Consider the following 16,576-nt stretch of genomic DNA (forward strand, 5'->3'; position numbering starts at 1 on the left):
AAATAAAGACAAAAAAAGGAAACTCAAATCCCTCCCATACTCCTAACCAACCCTTCCATTATTGATTCATAGTTTTGGTATATTTGGAATTAAACATACTACTAACTGTTAAAATACTACTACCTGTAGTATATAGTTTGCAATAGGTATATATTTTTTTCCTTTATGCCCCTCTATTGTTAACTTCTAGTTATAGTGTCATACATTTGTTCTAGTTCATAAGAGAGATTTCTAATATAATCATGGACATTGTCCACCACAGGATTCACTGTTTTATACATTCCCATCTTTTAACCTCCAACTTTCCTTCTGGTGACATGCATGACACTGAGGTCACCCTTTCCACCACATTCACAGACCATTCAGTACTACTAGTCATTCTCATAACATGCAACCATCACCTTGGTCCATTTCCAAATGTTTAAGTTCACCCTAGTTGAACATTCTGCTCATAATAAGCAACCGCTCCCCCTTCTTTAGCCTCATTCTATATCCTGGTAACTTATATTTCATGTCTATGAGTTTACATATTATAATTAGTTCATATCAGTGAGGCCTTGCAATATTTGTCTTTATGTGTCTGTCTTATTTCACTCAATATAGTGCCCTCAAGGTTTCTTCATCAACCCATTTCTTAAAAGATGGTTTTGTTCACACACCATACATTCTGTCATAAGTAAACGATCAGTGGTTCCCTGTATAGTAACGTATTTATGTATTCACCACCATTGCCACTATCTGTATAAGGACATCTCCATTTCTTCTACATAGAAGGAGGAAGACTCAAAGAAGTTGGAGAGACAAAAGAAAAAGAAAAAAGAGAGAAAAAAACATGAAAGCTAGGAAGCAACAAAAGAAAAGATAGATTAAACTAAAGTAGAATAAAAGTCAGACAACATCATCAATGCCAAGAGTCCCATACCCTTCCCCTGTCACCCCCCCCCCCCCCCCCCCCCCCCACCGTACGCATGCAGCTTTGGTATATTGCCTTTGTTATATTAAAGGAAACATAGTACAATGTTTCTCTTAATTATAGTCTCTAGTTTGCATTGATCATATTTTCCCCTCAATCCCACCCTATTTTTAATACCTTGCAATGTTGACATTCATTTGTTCTACCTCAGGTAAAAGCATATTTGTATCTTTTATCACAATTGTTGAGCACCCTAGGTTTCACTGAGTTATACAGTCCCAGTCTTTATCTTTCCTCTTTCCTTCTGGTGTCCCACATGCTCCTAACCTTCCTCTTTCAACCATACTCACAGTCATCTTTGTTCAGTGTACTTACATCGCTGTGCCGCTATCTCCCAAAAGTGTACTCCAAGCCTCTCATTCCTGTCTTTTCTTTTCTGTCTGTAGTGCCCCCTTTAGTGTTTCTTGTAGAGCAGGTATCTTGATCACAAACTTGGTCATTTTTTGTCAGAGAATACTTAGAGCTCTCCCTCATATTTGAAGGATGGTTTTGCTGGATATAGCGTTCTTGATTGGTGGTTTTTCTCTTTCAGTATCTTAAATATATCACACCAATTCCTTCTGGCCTCCATGGTTTCTACTGAGAAGTCTGCACATAGTCTTTTCAAGCTTCCTTTGTATGTGATGGATCACTTTTCTCTTGCTGCTTTTAGGATTCTATCTTTGAGTTTTAATAATCTGATTATTAAGTGTCTTGGCATAGGCCTATTCAGATCTATTCTGTTTGGGGTACGCTGTGTTTCTTGGATCTGTAATTTTATGTCTTTTATAAGAGATGGAAATTTTCTTTGATTATTTCCTCTATTATTGCTTCGGCCCCTTTTCCCTTCTCTTCGCCTTCTGGGACACCAGTGATACGTACATTCTTGTATTTCATTTTGTCCTTCAGTTCCCAGAGGTGGTGCTCATATTTTTCTATTCTTTTCTCTATCTGTTCTTTTGTTTGTAGCCTTTGTGGTGTCTTGTTCTCCATTTCCTGAGTGTTTTCTTCTGCCTCTTGAGATCTGCTGTTGTATCTCCATTGTGTCTTTCATCTCTTGTGTTGTGCCTTTTATTTCTATATATTCTGCCAGTTGTTTTTTCAAACTTTCGATTTTTTCCTCATTTACGCCCAGTGTTTTTGTTACATGCTTTACCTCTTTTGCCATATTTTCCCTAAACTTTTTGAATTGATTACAAATTAGTTGTTTAAATTCCTGTATCTCAGTTTAAGTTTAAGTTTGTTCCTTTGACTATTCCATAACTTGGTTTTTCTTAGTGTAGGTTGTAGTTTTCTGTTGTCTAGGCTCTGGTTTCTTTGGTTACACCAATCATGTTTTCCTAGACCAGAACAGGCTCAGGTCTCTGAAGGAGGCAGTAGTATCAGGTTTCCCTGAGGGTGTGTCTTAGAAGATTGATGCACCCTGTGAGGCCTCAAGTCACTGTGCTTTTCTGCTCAGCAGGTGCTGCCTGTCAGCCTGTAGCTCCAGAGTGATGTAAGGAGGTGTGGCCCATGGCTGATTTCCCCCAGGCTCTGGGGTCAGGTTCTGAATGGAATGTGAGTAGTAAGAGTTGGGCCCCACTTCTTTTCTCTTAGGGAAGATATACCCCCTAGGGAGAGGTCATTAGCATTTGAATAGTCGCTGCCTTGCTAGCTCCACCCTTGTCTGGGTCAGAGTATTGGGAACTGAAAATGGCTGATGCTTTCTCCATTGAGCTGAAAAAGGGATGAAAATCCCTTCTTAAGAGCCAGTTCGTGGCAACCCTTAGTTTCACCTGTTGGCCAGAGATAGCAACCAGTCCTCTGGGTTCCCCTTCCCTCCCAGAGAGATCCTCCGGCTCTCTAAGTTCAGTCGTCACCAAAAGCCTCTGTCTGGTTGTTGGGGATTCATTGCTTGTATTGAGCAGTCCACGTTTATTAATTAAAATTCTAGTTGGAACTCAGCTGAGCTATATTCGCTTGCTCAGAGAGGGCTACTCTCTAGCACTGTGAGGCTCTGCAGTTCCGGCCGTGGGGAAAGGGGGCTCATGGCTCAGGTCTGCAGTTTTTACTTACATATTTTATGCTGCGATCTTGTGCATTCCTCCCAATCCAGGTTGGTGTATGATGAGTCAACAGTCACGTTTGTCCCCCTGTTGTTATTCCAGATTATTTACTAGTTGTTCCTGGTTGTTTGTTAGTTGTTCCGGAGGGACTAACTAGCTTCCACTCCTCTATATGCTGCCATCTTCCTCTCTTTTGAGTAGGTTGTCTTTTATGTTCATGAAAAAGGATGTTGATGCAAAAATGTTTTTAATTTTAATGAAGTCTCATTATCTATGTTTTCCTTTGTTGCTCATGCTTTTGGTGTAAAATCTAAGAAACCGTTGGCTAACACAAGGTCCTAAGGATGCCTCCACATGTTGTCTAGGAATTTTTTAGTTCTTTTTTTTCTCATATTTAGGTCTGTAATCCAATTTGAATTACGTTTTGCAGGTGATATGAAGTAGGGTTCTACTAGATTCTGTTCTTTTACATATGGATTTCTAGTTTTTCCAGTACAATTTTTTGAAGAGATTATTTTTTTTCCATCAAGTGAACTTGGCACCCTTGTAAAAATCAGGGGCATAGACATTTGTTCCTGAACTCTTGATTCGATCTCTGTTCTTGTGCCAGTACCACACTGTTTTGATTACTGTAGCTTTGTAATAAGTTTTAAAATCAGGAAGTGAATCTTCTAGCTTCATTCTTTTTCAAGGTGGTTTTGGCTATTAAGGGCCCCTTACCCATCCATTTAATTTGGTGATTGGCTTTTCCATTTCTGCATAGATGGCTGTTGGAATTTTGATTGGAATTTTGATTTTTACACCAATGTTCATAAGGGGTGTTGGTCTGTAATTTTCTTTCCTTGTGGTGTCTTTATCTGGCTTTGGTATGACGGTGATGTTGGGCCTCATAGGAGGAATTAGGGAGTGTTCCCTTCTCCTCAGTTTTTTGCAAGAGCTTGAACAGGATTGGTGTTATTTTTTCTTGCAATGTTTGGTAAAATTCACTTGTGGCGTTATCTGGTCCCAGGCTTTTCAGTTACTGGGAGGTTTTCAATTACTGATTTTTTTTTAATCTTCATTTTATTGAGATATATTCACATACCATGCAGTAATACAAAACAAATCGTACATTCAATTGTTCACAGTACCATTACATAGTTGTACATTCATCACCTAAATCAATCGCTGACACCTTCATTAGCACACACACAAAAATAACAAGAATAATAATTAAAGTGAAAAAGAGCAATTGAAGTAAAAAAGAACACTGGGTGCCTTTGTCTGTTTGTTTCCTTCCCCTATTTTTCTACTCATCCTTCCATAAACTAGACAAAGTGGAGTGTGGTCCTTATGGCTTTCCCAATCCCATTGTCACCCCTCATAAGCTACATTTTTATACAATTGTCTTCGAGATTCATGGGTTCTGGGTTGTAGTTTGATAGTTTCAGGTATCCACCACCAGCTACCCCAATTCTTTAGAACCTAAAAAGGGTTGTCTAAAGTGTGCGTAAGAGTGCCCACCAGAGTGACCTCTTGGCTCCTTTTGGAATCTCTCTGCCACTGAAGCTTATTTCATTTCCTTTCGCATCCCCCTTTTGGTGAAGAAGATGTTCTCCGTTCCACGATGCCAGGTCTACATTTCTCTCCAGGAGTCATATTCCACGTTGCCGGGGAGATTCACTCCCCTGGGTGTCTGATCCCACGTAGCGGGGAGGGCAGTGATTTCACCTTTCAAGTTGGCTTAGCTAGAGAGAGAGGGCCACATCTGAGCAACAAAGAGGCATCCGGGAGGAGGCTCTTAGGCACAATTATAGGAAGGCCTAGTGTCTCCTTTGCACAACCATCTTCCCAAGGGTAAAACCTATGGTAGAGGGCTCAACCCATCAAACCACCATCAATTACTGATTTAATCTCTTTACTTCTTCTCTTGTGATCTTCTGTTTCTTCTTGAGTCAGTGTAGGTAGTTTATGTGTTTCTAGGAATTTCCCCGTTTCCTCTAGGTATTCTAATTTCTTAGCATACAGTTGTAATTCTTTTAATTTCTCTGGGGTTGATAATAATGTCCCCTCTTTCATTTCTGAGTTTAGCTTTCTGTGTCCTCTCTCTTTTTTTTTTCCATCAGTGTAGTTAAGTTTGTTGATTTTATTGATCATTTTGGATAACCAACTTTTGGTTTCATTGATTCTATTGTTTTCTGTTCTCTATTTCATTTATCTCTGCCCTAATCTTTGTTATTTCCTTCTTTCTACTCACTTTGGGTTTAGTTTGCTCTTTTTTCTAGATACTCCAGTTTGAGGTGAGATCTTTGAGTTCTTTCTTCTTTGTTAATGTAAGCATTTAGAGCTATAATTTTCTCTGTTGACACTGTCTTTGCTGCATCCCATAAGTTTTTCTGTGTTTCGTTTTCATTTTCATTCCTCTAAAGGTATTTCTTAATTTCCCTTGTGATTTCTTTGTCCCATTGATTGTTTGAGTGTATTGCTTAACTTCTACATTGTTGTGATTTTCTAGTTCTCCATTGATTTCTAGCTTCATTCCATTGTGGACAGAGAAGATATATTGCACGATTTCATTATTTTTATATTTATTGAGACACTTAATGGTCTGTCCTGGAGTATGACCCATATGTACTAGAGAAGACTGTGTATTCTACTGCTGTTGGGTGAAGTGTTCTGTGTGTGTCTTAGGTCTATTTGGTTGAAAGTATCATTGATCTTCTGTCAAGGTGTTTTATCCATTATTAAAGGTGGTGTATTGATATCCCCTACTGTTAATGTAGAACTGTCTGTTTCTCCCTTCAGATCTGTAAATATTTGCTTCATATATTTTTGTCTCTGCTGTTAGGTAAATATGTATTTTTAATTGTCATTTTTTTTTTGTTGAATTGACCCCTTTATACACTGACCTTCTTTGTCCCTTGTAACAGTTTTTGACTTAAAGTCTATTTTATCTGATACTAGTAGAGCTCCCCCAGCTCTCTTTCAGTTGCTATTTGCATCATAGTTTTTTTTTCCATTCTTTCACTTTAAACCTACTTGTGCTTTTGAATTTAATGAGTCTCCTGTAAACAGCATAGCTTTGGGTCATGCTTTTTACCCATTCTACCAGTCTCTGGCTTTTGTAGGGAGAGTTTAATCCATTTGCATTTAAAGTTACTACTGATAATGTAGTACTTTCTTATGCCATTTTCCTATTTGGTCTTTTTTTTTTTTAAATGCAATTTTATTGACATATTTTCCCACATCATATAATTCATCCAAAGTATACAATCTGTGGCTCACAATATCATCATATAGTTGTGCATTAATCACCAAAATCAATTTTAGAATATTTTCATTATGCTATTTGGTCTGTATACCTTTTTTGAGCCTTGTTTCTTCCATTAGTGCATACTTTCATATTTATTTGATTTTTTTGTAGTGTCCTGTTTTGAGTCCCTTCTCATTTCCTTCTTTTCCAACCCAGCTTAGCCCTAAGACCCAAGAACATGCCAGGCACAGAGTTAGACGTGAGTTTAATAGGACTTACTTATAGGAGATGGTGTTGGCTTGCCGGGAAAGATGAAAGTTAGCACTCCACAAAAGCAGGGGGGTGTGAAGGGGTAGCTTATAGGGTTAGGACAAGGAGGGTGTGAGAACAGAGTTTAGGCAGGGTCTTGTGACATAAGGGTGTGGAGATTTGTTATCAACAGTAATCAAGGGAGGGGATTTTCAATGCTTTGCTCACAGTACATTTTTTCCTCCCCTGGGGAGGTCTGAGGACTTTTAGGGTTTGTCCCAGTCAAATAGCCACTAGGTGAAATCACTGTGGAGGGGAGGAGGTCTGGGCCCTGGGTCCCCATACCTTCTGTATATATTTTAAATATATTTTCTTTGTGGTTATCATGGGGTTTTAATTTAACATCCTAATCTGCAAGAGTCAAGTTTGATTTGATACCAAGTTAACTTCAGTAGCAAACACATTGTTCCTATACTCCTCCATCCCCATGCTCTTTTGTTGTACTTATTATAAATTACATCTTTTTACATTGTATGTCTAAAACCATAGATTTATCATTATTATTTATACATTTGCATTTTACAACCTTTAAGAAGTAAAAAATGGAGCTACGTACCAAAAAATACTGTACAATAATACTGGCATTTATAATTACCTTTCCAGACATCTTTACTTCTTTATGCTGCTTCAAACTGCCTAGTGTCTTTTCCTTTCAACCTATATACAACTCTCTTTAGCACCTATTATAGGGCTGGTCTAGTAGTGATGAACTCCCTCACCTTTTGTTTACCTGGGAATGTCTTGTTAATCTCTCCCTCATTTTTGGAAGACAGTCTTGCCAAATATTAAATTCTTGTTTTAAGTTGTTTTCTTTAGCAATTTAAATGTTTCTTCTCACTGCCTGCCTTCCTCCTTGGTTTCTGATGAGAAGTCTGCACTTGATCTTATTGGGGCCCCCTTGCTACATAATACGTTTTTTTTTTCTTTGCAACTTTGAGAACTCTCTCTTTGTACTTGCCATTTGACAGTTTGACTGCCATGTGTTTGGGCTTAGTTTCTTCAAATTTATCCTCTTTGGAGTTAGTTGGTCTTCTTGAATGTGTATATTCTTGTCGCATTAAATTTCAGAAATTTTCTACCATTATTTCTTTGAATATTTCTCTGCCCTTCTCTCTTCTTCTCCTTCTGAAATTCTCATAATGCATATATTGATATGCTTGCAGGTGTCCCACAGGTCTCTAAGCTCGGTTCACTTTTTGTCATTCTTTGTTCTTTCTTCTCAGCCTGAACCATTTCAGTTTTCTTGTCTTCATGTTCAGTGATTTTCTCTTCTGCCTATTCAATCTGTTGTTGAAACCCTTTAGAGAATTTTCATTTCAGCTATTATAGTCTTCAATTCCATTGTTTCTGTCGTTCCTTTTTAAAATTCTGTCTCTTTATTGAGATTCTCACTTTGTTTATTCATCTCTTTCCTGATATCCTTTAGTTCTTTGTTCATGTTTTCCAAACTCCTTGAGTGTAGTGAAGTTCTTTTTTTGTTTTTTAAAAGTCTTTGGTATGTCCAAAGTATGATCTTCTTCACTGATGGTTTCTGAATTGTTTTCTTCTTTCTTTGGATGGGCCGTCATTTCTTGTTTCTCTGTCCTGTAATTGTTTGTTGCACAGTGTACATTTTAATATTTTACAATTTTAACTGTTGGATTTAGTCCCTGAGCTGTTTGTTCCTTAAGCTCATATCCAGCTAGTGATATGACAGCAATTTACTTGTGTGCCAAGAGCTAACAAAAACACACAAACCAATGCAAAAAAACACCTTTCTCTGTCGTTGCAAATTGGTTGTGCATTGACTGGTGCTCCCAGAATGTAGCCCTTCTATCCAGAATGTAGCCTGAGGTGAAAGTGAAGCACAGAGTTCCTCGCTGTCTTTTCTGATCCTCTGTCTTGTCCTGGACTTCTATAGGAATTCCCCCAATTACAGGAATTTGAATGCTCCCCCTACTCCCTATGAAATACATTTTCTTTCCCCTCCAGGTGCTCTTTTGTAAGGATTAAAGTTGGTAATCCTTTGCCTCAAGCTGCTTTAACTTAATTGTTTCTTACCCTGCTTTAGCAGTCTGCAAGTTGCTTCTGCTTGCAGGGCAAGGTCTGGGAGGGTAAGCCAAAGGTGAGTGTCATGGTTTATTCTTTCATGCTGTCACCTGATATACAGGCACCTCAGAATGTGCAAAGTATTTACTTGACCCCTTCTGAAACAGGACCAGGGACCCACAATGGGAGTGCCGGCTTGTCCCACCCTGTGCTGGGGAGTGGGTGGGGGTATGGTTAGCAAGGGCTACTTGAGCTTCTCGCATTGTTTTTAAAGCTGTGTATTCTTGATTTGGTACCCGCCCAATTACTGCAACACTTGTAACTGTTTCTAGAGTTTTAAGGAAGATGGCTCTGCTAGTTTTTGCTAGTTGTTCACAGATTTACCCTGGATTGCACCCTGGAGTGTCTTACACTGTCATCTTGGTTGACCAGAAGTTGTCCCCCATTCTGTGCTTGTTTTACAGTTCCATTTGTATTCTGTTTTAAGGGTGTGTGGGTGTGTGTGTGTATTGCCTGTTTTTTATTGATGCATACTTAGGTGATATTAGAAACAGTATTATGTTTAGTAAGTAATGGAAGATAAAGAAGAATGAGGGCATTCTGGGCAGAGGAGATAGACCCAGAGATTGAGGCTAGAACAGCCTTGTCTTGTTTGAGGAATTAAGGGAAGGTAGGATGAGGGCCAGGCACCATCTCATCCCTTCACATTCAGAGAGGGCGGGCATCCTCTTTGCACAGATGAGGGCACTGAGGCCCAGAAAAGGGAATCAGGCTTTGCCTGGCATAGTCCTGTGAGAGGCAGAGATGGAACATAAACCTGGCCTGTCTAAATGTGATGGTACCATACTGATTCTGCTGTGGGAGACAGGAGACATGTGTCAAGGCAGAGGTGGAGACAAAGAGTGCTGGAGACTTGAAGACAAAAGAAAAAAGGGGCCTGCGAGTATCCAAGGGGATCATGGAAATGTCAGGCTACTCAGGGCTTTGTGTGAGAAGCCCTCCATTTCTGGCTGAGGATCTCAGTGACCACAGGAAGCCTCCGCAAGTTCTTGAGTACATGGGACAACTTGGAAATCTGGGCTCAGACCTCTTGTATAACCTCTTCTGTAATGTCTTTCATTTTCCAGTACTGTTGCAGTTTGCCAGTGGAACAGGCGTCTGAGTCACTGCTGAAAAGCAAGGCCTGTTTTGGAGCTGAAAACCTCATGAGGGTTCTGGGAAACTGTTGCCGCCTCAGTGAAGTGTGCAGCCATATCCGTGTGGGGGTCGTGGGTAAGGCCTGGGGTTGGTTGTGGGACCCAGGTCCTTCCTTGGCAGGCACTTCATTGGGGAAAGGGATCCTGGGAACTTTTCATTGCCCTTTTAGGGAATAGGGCAGTGGTTCAGGAAGGTTTCTGTGGTTTGTAATTTGGATTGGTAGGAGTAGTAAGGAATACTCAGAATCACCACCATGTATTGGGTGTTAATACCATGGACCTATGCGCAGTGCCAACCTTGGAGTTGGTATCATCTCATCCTACCAGAGCTGTGGGAGGGAGGGGTGAGCATCTCCCTTTTACAGCCTAGAACACTGAGACCCAGAGAAGGGAAAAGGACTTCTGGGGCTCAGCCCTGTACAAGAGTAGGCAGAGCTAAGACTTAAACGTGGGCTCATCTGAAACCCTGGGTATGGGGGGTGAGGGGCAAGGGGAAGGGAGGAGGGAAATTGGGAGAGCAGAAATACATTATCAGGGAAGGGAAGTGAGGCCAAGAGAGAAAGATGTTGGAGGGAAAGCTATACTCTGAGAAAAAGGTATAGGTACACATACCTTGGTAGAATCAGGGGAAGACAGTGAAAGAACTGGAAAGCCAAATGGCAGGGTTGGTGGGGAGTAGAAAAGGGGGACAAGTCTAAATGACAGGCATGCAGAGAACTGAAGATATAATCAGAAGAAACCCTGAAAGGGCGATAGAAACAGACACATGCACAGAGACATGCGTAGAGAAAGACATAGGAGGTACTTAAGAGACACCCAATGTATCTAGAAATTTAGATATGCATACCCAAAGAAAACCAGAGAGATATATCTACGCAGGAATAAAGAGAAAGATTAAGAGACAGATACACATAGAAACAGGCAGGAGCAGATGTAGACACAGAGGAGCACATACACATAAACCTAAGCACACATACAGATCCACAAACACACAGTCACACTTATATGTATACACACACGTGGAGACGTATACAGACCCAGAGGAAATACATCTAGAGACACAGAGATGTAGGTAGACCCAGAGGCAAAACACTTGTGGACTAAGCCTTCTCATGTACCCACACAACAGTTCTGCCCCTTTAAGGCATATATAGCCACAGAGAGACACACACGTGTCTAGATACACTACAACCCTTAGACACAATCATGTATGCAGAGTAACAGAGATAGACAAATAGACACATACATACATACATAAACACATGCACACATATGTACATGTGTATAAACAGAGAAGAAACAGATATATATATAGAGAGAGAGAGGGTTAGGGAGACAAATAGGGAGAGAGAGACAGATAGACACAGTAAAACACATAGAGAGGGACATACATATAAAGAGACAAACCCAGCAAGAGAAAAACAATGTACAGAAAGAGACTGAGAGGAATTGACATGAGAGAGTTACAAAGAGATAATCAGAATTGATGGGGTGGGGGTTGGGTGTGGGGACAGTGGTCAAAATGAGAAACCAAGACAAACTGACAGAAAAAGAGATGCTTACACAGACACAGAGATGAAAGATATGATAAAGAAAATGATGGAATAGGAGAGTGACAAAAAGGAAAGAGCAGTGATATATAGCATGAGAATGACCGAGAAACCAAGAGACACATTGAGAAAGAGATGTACGGATAGATACTTCCACACTGAAGGGGTGCATATAGGCACATATGTGAGAGTGATACACATGTAAATTCTGGCACACAGAGAAAGAGGCTGGTGAGAATGAGAGACCCAGTTAGAGGGAGAAATACATAAAGACTTACACAGGCCAAGAGGTGCTCACAGATGCCTAGACAAGCAAAAACATGCACCGCAGACAAGACAGTTACACAGAGACTGGCATCAGGAGGTGATCCCCACTGCCTCCCAGGCAAATTACACATCACAGGTAGTTCCTGATGTCTGTCTACTCTTTGTTGGACTATATCACAGAGGCTTTGCCATTGAGTACCTTTCCCATGCTGGTCATGGGTGGGGGTGGGTGTCACTTCTAGAGAGAGGGTCTCGTCTGTTCAACATGCTCACAAATGGAGGGGAGGTGTATAACAGTTATGTAGGGACTTGGTCAGGGCTTGGGGTGGGAAAGCAAGAGGGCAGGCTTTGTTTTTGGCTCCCTCGTGGCCTGGTCACTGCCCCTGCATGGGCCTCCTTCACACAGCCTGGTCTGAATGTTCCTGAGTGACTTTCCTGCCCTGAGCCACCTACTGCTACTTTGTAGGCCTTCCCAATGTTGGGAAGAGCAGCCTGATCAATAGCCTGAAGCGCAGCCATGCATGCAGTGTGGAAGCCGTTCCTGGGATCACCAAGTAAGCACCTGTCTGCTCCTCCTCTGTACAACTCCCTTTCCCAACCATTCCTTCCAACTTCCATGCCTTCAGCCCTTGTCCCTTTCCTCAGCTGGACCAGCCTCACAGCCCTCATTCACTTGGCACATCCTCGATGTGGGCCAGAGACCCACGTGGCCATTTTCCACATCAGCTCCTTGAAGCCTCCTAACAACTGTGCGAGATTAGGCTATTAATAAGCTTGATTTCCTAGGCAAAGCTACTGTGACTCAGAATTAGAAGCTTGCCCAAGGTCCTGCAGCTCAATCCTCAGTGGTGGAGGCTGGATTAGAATCAGTTCTGGGTCTGCAGGCCTTCAGTGCCCCTGGCCCTATTGCTTTCTACCTCTATCTGTAAGACACCCTCCCCCTCTCCTCCACCCATCCCCCTACCCACCACCCAAGCCAAAACCTGTGACTGGGGCCTAGAGGATGCCAGACACATCCAGGCTTGTGAATGTCCTGCTTCCTGTCTTATCTCTCTCTGGCTCCAGATTCATGCAGGAGGTCTACCTGGACAAGTTCATCAGGCTGCTGGATGCTCCAAGTATTGTCCCAGGACCCAACTCAGAGGTAGGCACCATCCTGCACAACTGCATCCATGTACAGCAGCTGGCAGACCCAGTGACCCCAGTGGAGACCATCCTGCAGCGCTGTAACCTAGAGGAGGTATGCAGGGCCCCTTGTTGATGTCTTGCCCCATTCCAGCAGGCCTACATTCTTCCTTATGACTTTTCTCCTTCCTCTCTTTATCAGATTTCCAACTATTACGGCATCTCTGAGTTCCAGACCACTGAGCACTTTCTGACTGCAGTGGCCCACCGGTTGGGGAAGAAGAAGAAGGGAGGCATTTACAGTCAGGAGCAGGCAGCCAAAGCTGTCTTGGCTGACTGGGTGAAGTAAGGAGGGTGTTTAAGGGTAAGGGAAGTTTGGTGCCATAAAAGGGCTCATCTGTGTTCATTGCAGCCAGTGGGGAAACCTGATGTCCTAGGTCCCAGGGTAGGGGAAGAACAAGGCTCCAGGTCATGCCCTGCTCTGATATTCATGCCCAGTGATTACCTGGCAACCCAGTCTCTTATTGTTCAGAGACCACTGGGTTTCCTTGTTTTCTCTCACCCTTTCTGACTTGGGTACTCTTTCTCTCTCATAAGTGGTCATTTGTTCTCTTAACGTCATTACTACTAACCTCACCCCTCACTTCCCAATGCAGTGGGAAGATCAGCTTCTATAGACCGCCACCACCCACCCATACTCTGCCTGCCCATCTCAGTGCTGAGATTGTTAAGGAGATGACTGAGGTATTCGACATTGAGGATACCAAGCAGGCTAATGAAGACACCATGGAATGTAAGTGGAGATGGGTGAACTGGCTTACCCAGCACTTTGTCTTGTCTATTGGAGCCTTATAGACCTGACAACACATCCCACATTTGACCTCCCCTTCCCTGGCCCTACTTTGATTTTGGACAAGTTGTTTAACCAGATCTAAGCTTAATTAATTCTCTTGCAAGATGAAGAATTCTAATCTGGATCATGGTAGGTGGTTGTGAGTTTTGGTAGATATGAAAGAAATCAGCAAAGTACCTGGTTCAGAGTGCGGTGCTCGGGAAATGCGAGGGTCTATTCCCCTGTCTCTTGGGACCTTGAATAGACTGAGATACTCCCCTCAGAAAACCTTTCTTTAATGTTGCCTTAGGCTTTTCCACAACTGTATTTCATATCCAGTCCTGGATTTTCATTCTCGCCCCCACTGGCAGATGAAGAATCTGAGTGACAGAAAGATGATATGTGCCTGAAGGCATGTTGTCAGTAGCAGGTAGAGGTGGCATATGAACCAGTCTGGAGAAGACTCTCCCAGCACAGAGTAGCTAAGTGGTTAAAAGTACAGATTGCCTGGATTCAAATCCAAGCATTTTTTCTTATTAGCTGTGTGATCCTGGGCCTGTTACTTAACTTCTCCATGTCTCAATTATGTCATCTGTAAAACATGGACAATAGCATCTACCTGATAGGGTAGTTGTGGGGATTCATTTATTATATAAAATCTACTTAGTGCCTGACATATAATAAATGCTTACTAAATTTGGCTGTTATTGAGATGATTATTTGCTTGGCTACAGAAGTCTGACTTCCAGAAACTCTGGTAGGAAGTTTCTGAAGAAACCTTTCTCAGACACTACCTTCTGTGGTACTTGCCTGTGTCACTGTTGCTTCCTTCTCTACCCTGCCAAAGAAAGCCTAGTGCTCTGTGGGCCTGTCTGTGGACAATCAGGGGTAGTGTGAAAAAGCCATGGCTGGCCTGGCTTCTAGCTTCTCTGTTCTCTTGAGGGCTGGTAGCTTTCTTTTTCTGGGACTTTTAGTGTCTTTGGATTAAAAATGAAGATGACTTACTACTTCATACTTTATTCCTCAGATGACTTCAGACAAGTCAGCCTATATATATATATATATATATATACACATATATAAACAGAAATATTTCCTTCATTTACAGTTTTCTTTAAATTTGGTTTTATTGAGACATACTCACATACCATACAGTCATCCATGGTGTACTGTCGACTGTTCACAGTACCATCATATAGTTGTGCATTCATCATCCCAATCTATTTTTTGAACATTTTCCTTACACCAGAAAGAAACAGAATAAGAATAGAAAGTAAAAGTAAAAAAGAATACCCAAATCATCCCCCCCATCCCGCCCTATTTTTCATTTAGTTTTTGTCCCCATTTTTCTACTCATCCATTTACATAATAAATGAATCCCCACAACTACCTTATCAGGTAGATGCTATTGTCCATGTTTTACAGATGACATAATTGAGACATGAAGAAGTTAAGTAACAGGCCCAGGATCACACAGCTAATAAGAAAAATGCTTGGATTTGAATCCAGACAGTCTGTACTTTTAAACACTGGATAAAGGGAGTGTGATCCACAAAGTTTTCACAATCACAGTCACCCCTTTTATCTATATTGTTACACAGCCATCTTCAAGAGTCAAGGCTACTGGATTGGATTTTGGTATTTTCAGGTATTTACTTCTAGCTAGTCCAATACAATAAAACCAAAAAGGTATTATCTATATAGTGCATAAGAATGTCCACCAGAGTGACCTCTCAACTCCATCTGAAATTTCTCAGTTACTGAAGCTTTATTTCATTTCCTTTTGCATCCCCTTTTTGGTCAAGAAGATGTTCTCAATCCCATGATGCTGGGTCCAGATTCATCCGCGGGAGTCATGTCCTGCATTGCCAGAGAGATTTACACCTCTGGGAGTCAGGTCCCAAGTAGGAGGGGAGGGCAGTGAGATCACCTGCCAAGGTGGCTTAGAGAGAGAGCAGTCCTCTTTTTGAACTTTGGTTTCCTCTTCTATCAAATGGGCATTTGGGAGCGATTAGAGCTCATGCTCTTATGATGATGCATGACTCTAGCTGTATGTGAGGGCAAGAGTGGCACTTTGGCAAAATATTGAGGTCTGGGAAGTTGAAAAGAGGGCAAGGGAGAGGTTAGTGGTGAGAGTTTCCTGGAGGAGTTGGTCCTAATGCTGGCTCTTGAAGGGTGAGTAGGGATTAGAAGGCCCAGGGAAGGTGCTGGGGGCAGAGTTGTGGAAGCAGGCATGAGCATAGTGTGGACACAGGGCAGTGAGTACATCTGAGGGTTGCAGTAGAGAATAGCTTCAAGCAGGAGACAGAGAGAGAAGGAGAGAGTCCCAATCCTGGGGAGGGAATCCCAGTGGTTCCCATTTAGTGAGCACCATCTCTGGCCAGTGCTTTACAGGAATCCTCTGCTATGACTCATAGCACCTCTGGGTGGTGTGGCTTGTGGCATTCCCATTTTCCACATGAGTAAGCTGAGGCTTAGGGGGAAGTTTCCAGAGGAGTGGAATGTGAACCCTGGTTTGCCCTACTGCAAAACCCATGTTTAATCCTTTGTCATGTTCCCAGAAGAAATTTTGAAGAAGCACTCTCTCCCTACTCCCCTGGGCAGTGTCCACATGTCCTCTCTACTGAGGCCTGACATGGGGCTGGCAGCAGGGAGGAGCCAGGGCCCTGCCAGTTGTGTTGGTTGTGTTAAAGGTTTGGCCGCTGGAGAATCTGATGAGCTGTTGGGTGACTCGCATCCACTCGAAATGGAGATCAAGTGGCTCCATTCTTCAATGATGAAAATAGCAGACACCATGGAAAATAAAACCACCATGTATAAGGTACCTGTCCCCTTTCTTCATGGCAACCCTTTCTTCTACCCAGGGCTCTGGGAAGTGGTAAATCCCTTCCTCCTGGTTCCCACAAAGTCTAGTGGTTACGGTGGTGAGATGTGGGTTGTTCACTCACTTCATGTGGGCCCCTTGGATTCCTGGCCTGATACATCCTTTACCAAGAAGGAAGAATGCTCTCTTGAACAGCTTTCTCAGCCCTGGTTCTAG

General features: G+C 42.1%; 1 protein-coding gene across 1 annotated transcript; it reads left to right on the forward strand.

Moving 5' to 3' along the window:
* Positions 1 to 2,491: 2,491 nt before the first annotated feature.
* LOC119519962 (guanine nucleotide-binding protein-like 3-like protein) lies at positions 2,492 to 16,576 on the forward strand. Its single transcript, XM_037817680.1, has 7 exons — positions 2,492 to 2,509; positions 9,694 to 9,838; positions 12,046 to 12,133; positions 12,645 to 12,819; positions 12,907 to 13,049; positions 13,361 to 13,497; positions 16,230 to 16,576. The coding sequence occupies exons 2-7, from the start codon at positions 9,772 to 9,774 to the stop codon at positions 16,574 to 16,576; spliced, it is 957 nt and encodes a 318-aa protein (XP_037673608.1). The 5' UTR covers positions 2,492 to 2,509; positions 9,694 to 9,771.

Source organism: Choloepus didactylus, chromosome 24 (genome assembly GCF_015220235.1).
Source record: "Choloepus didactylus isolate mChoDid1 chromosome 24, mChoDid1.pri, whole genome shotgun sequence".
Lineage (NCBI taxonomy): Eukaryota > Metazoa > Chordata > Mammalia > Pilosa > Megalonychidae > Choloepus > Choloepus didactylus.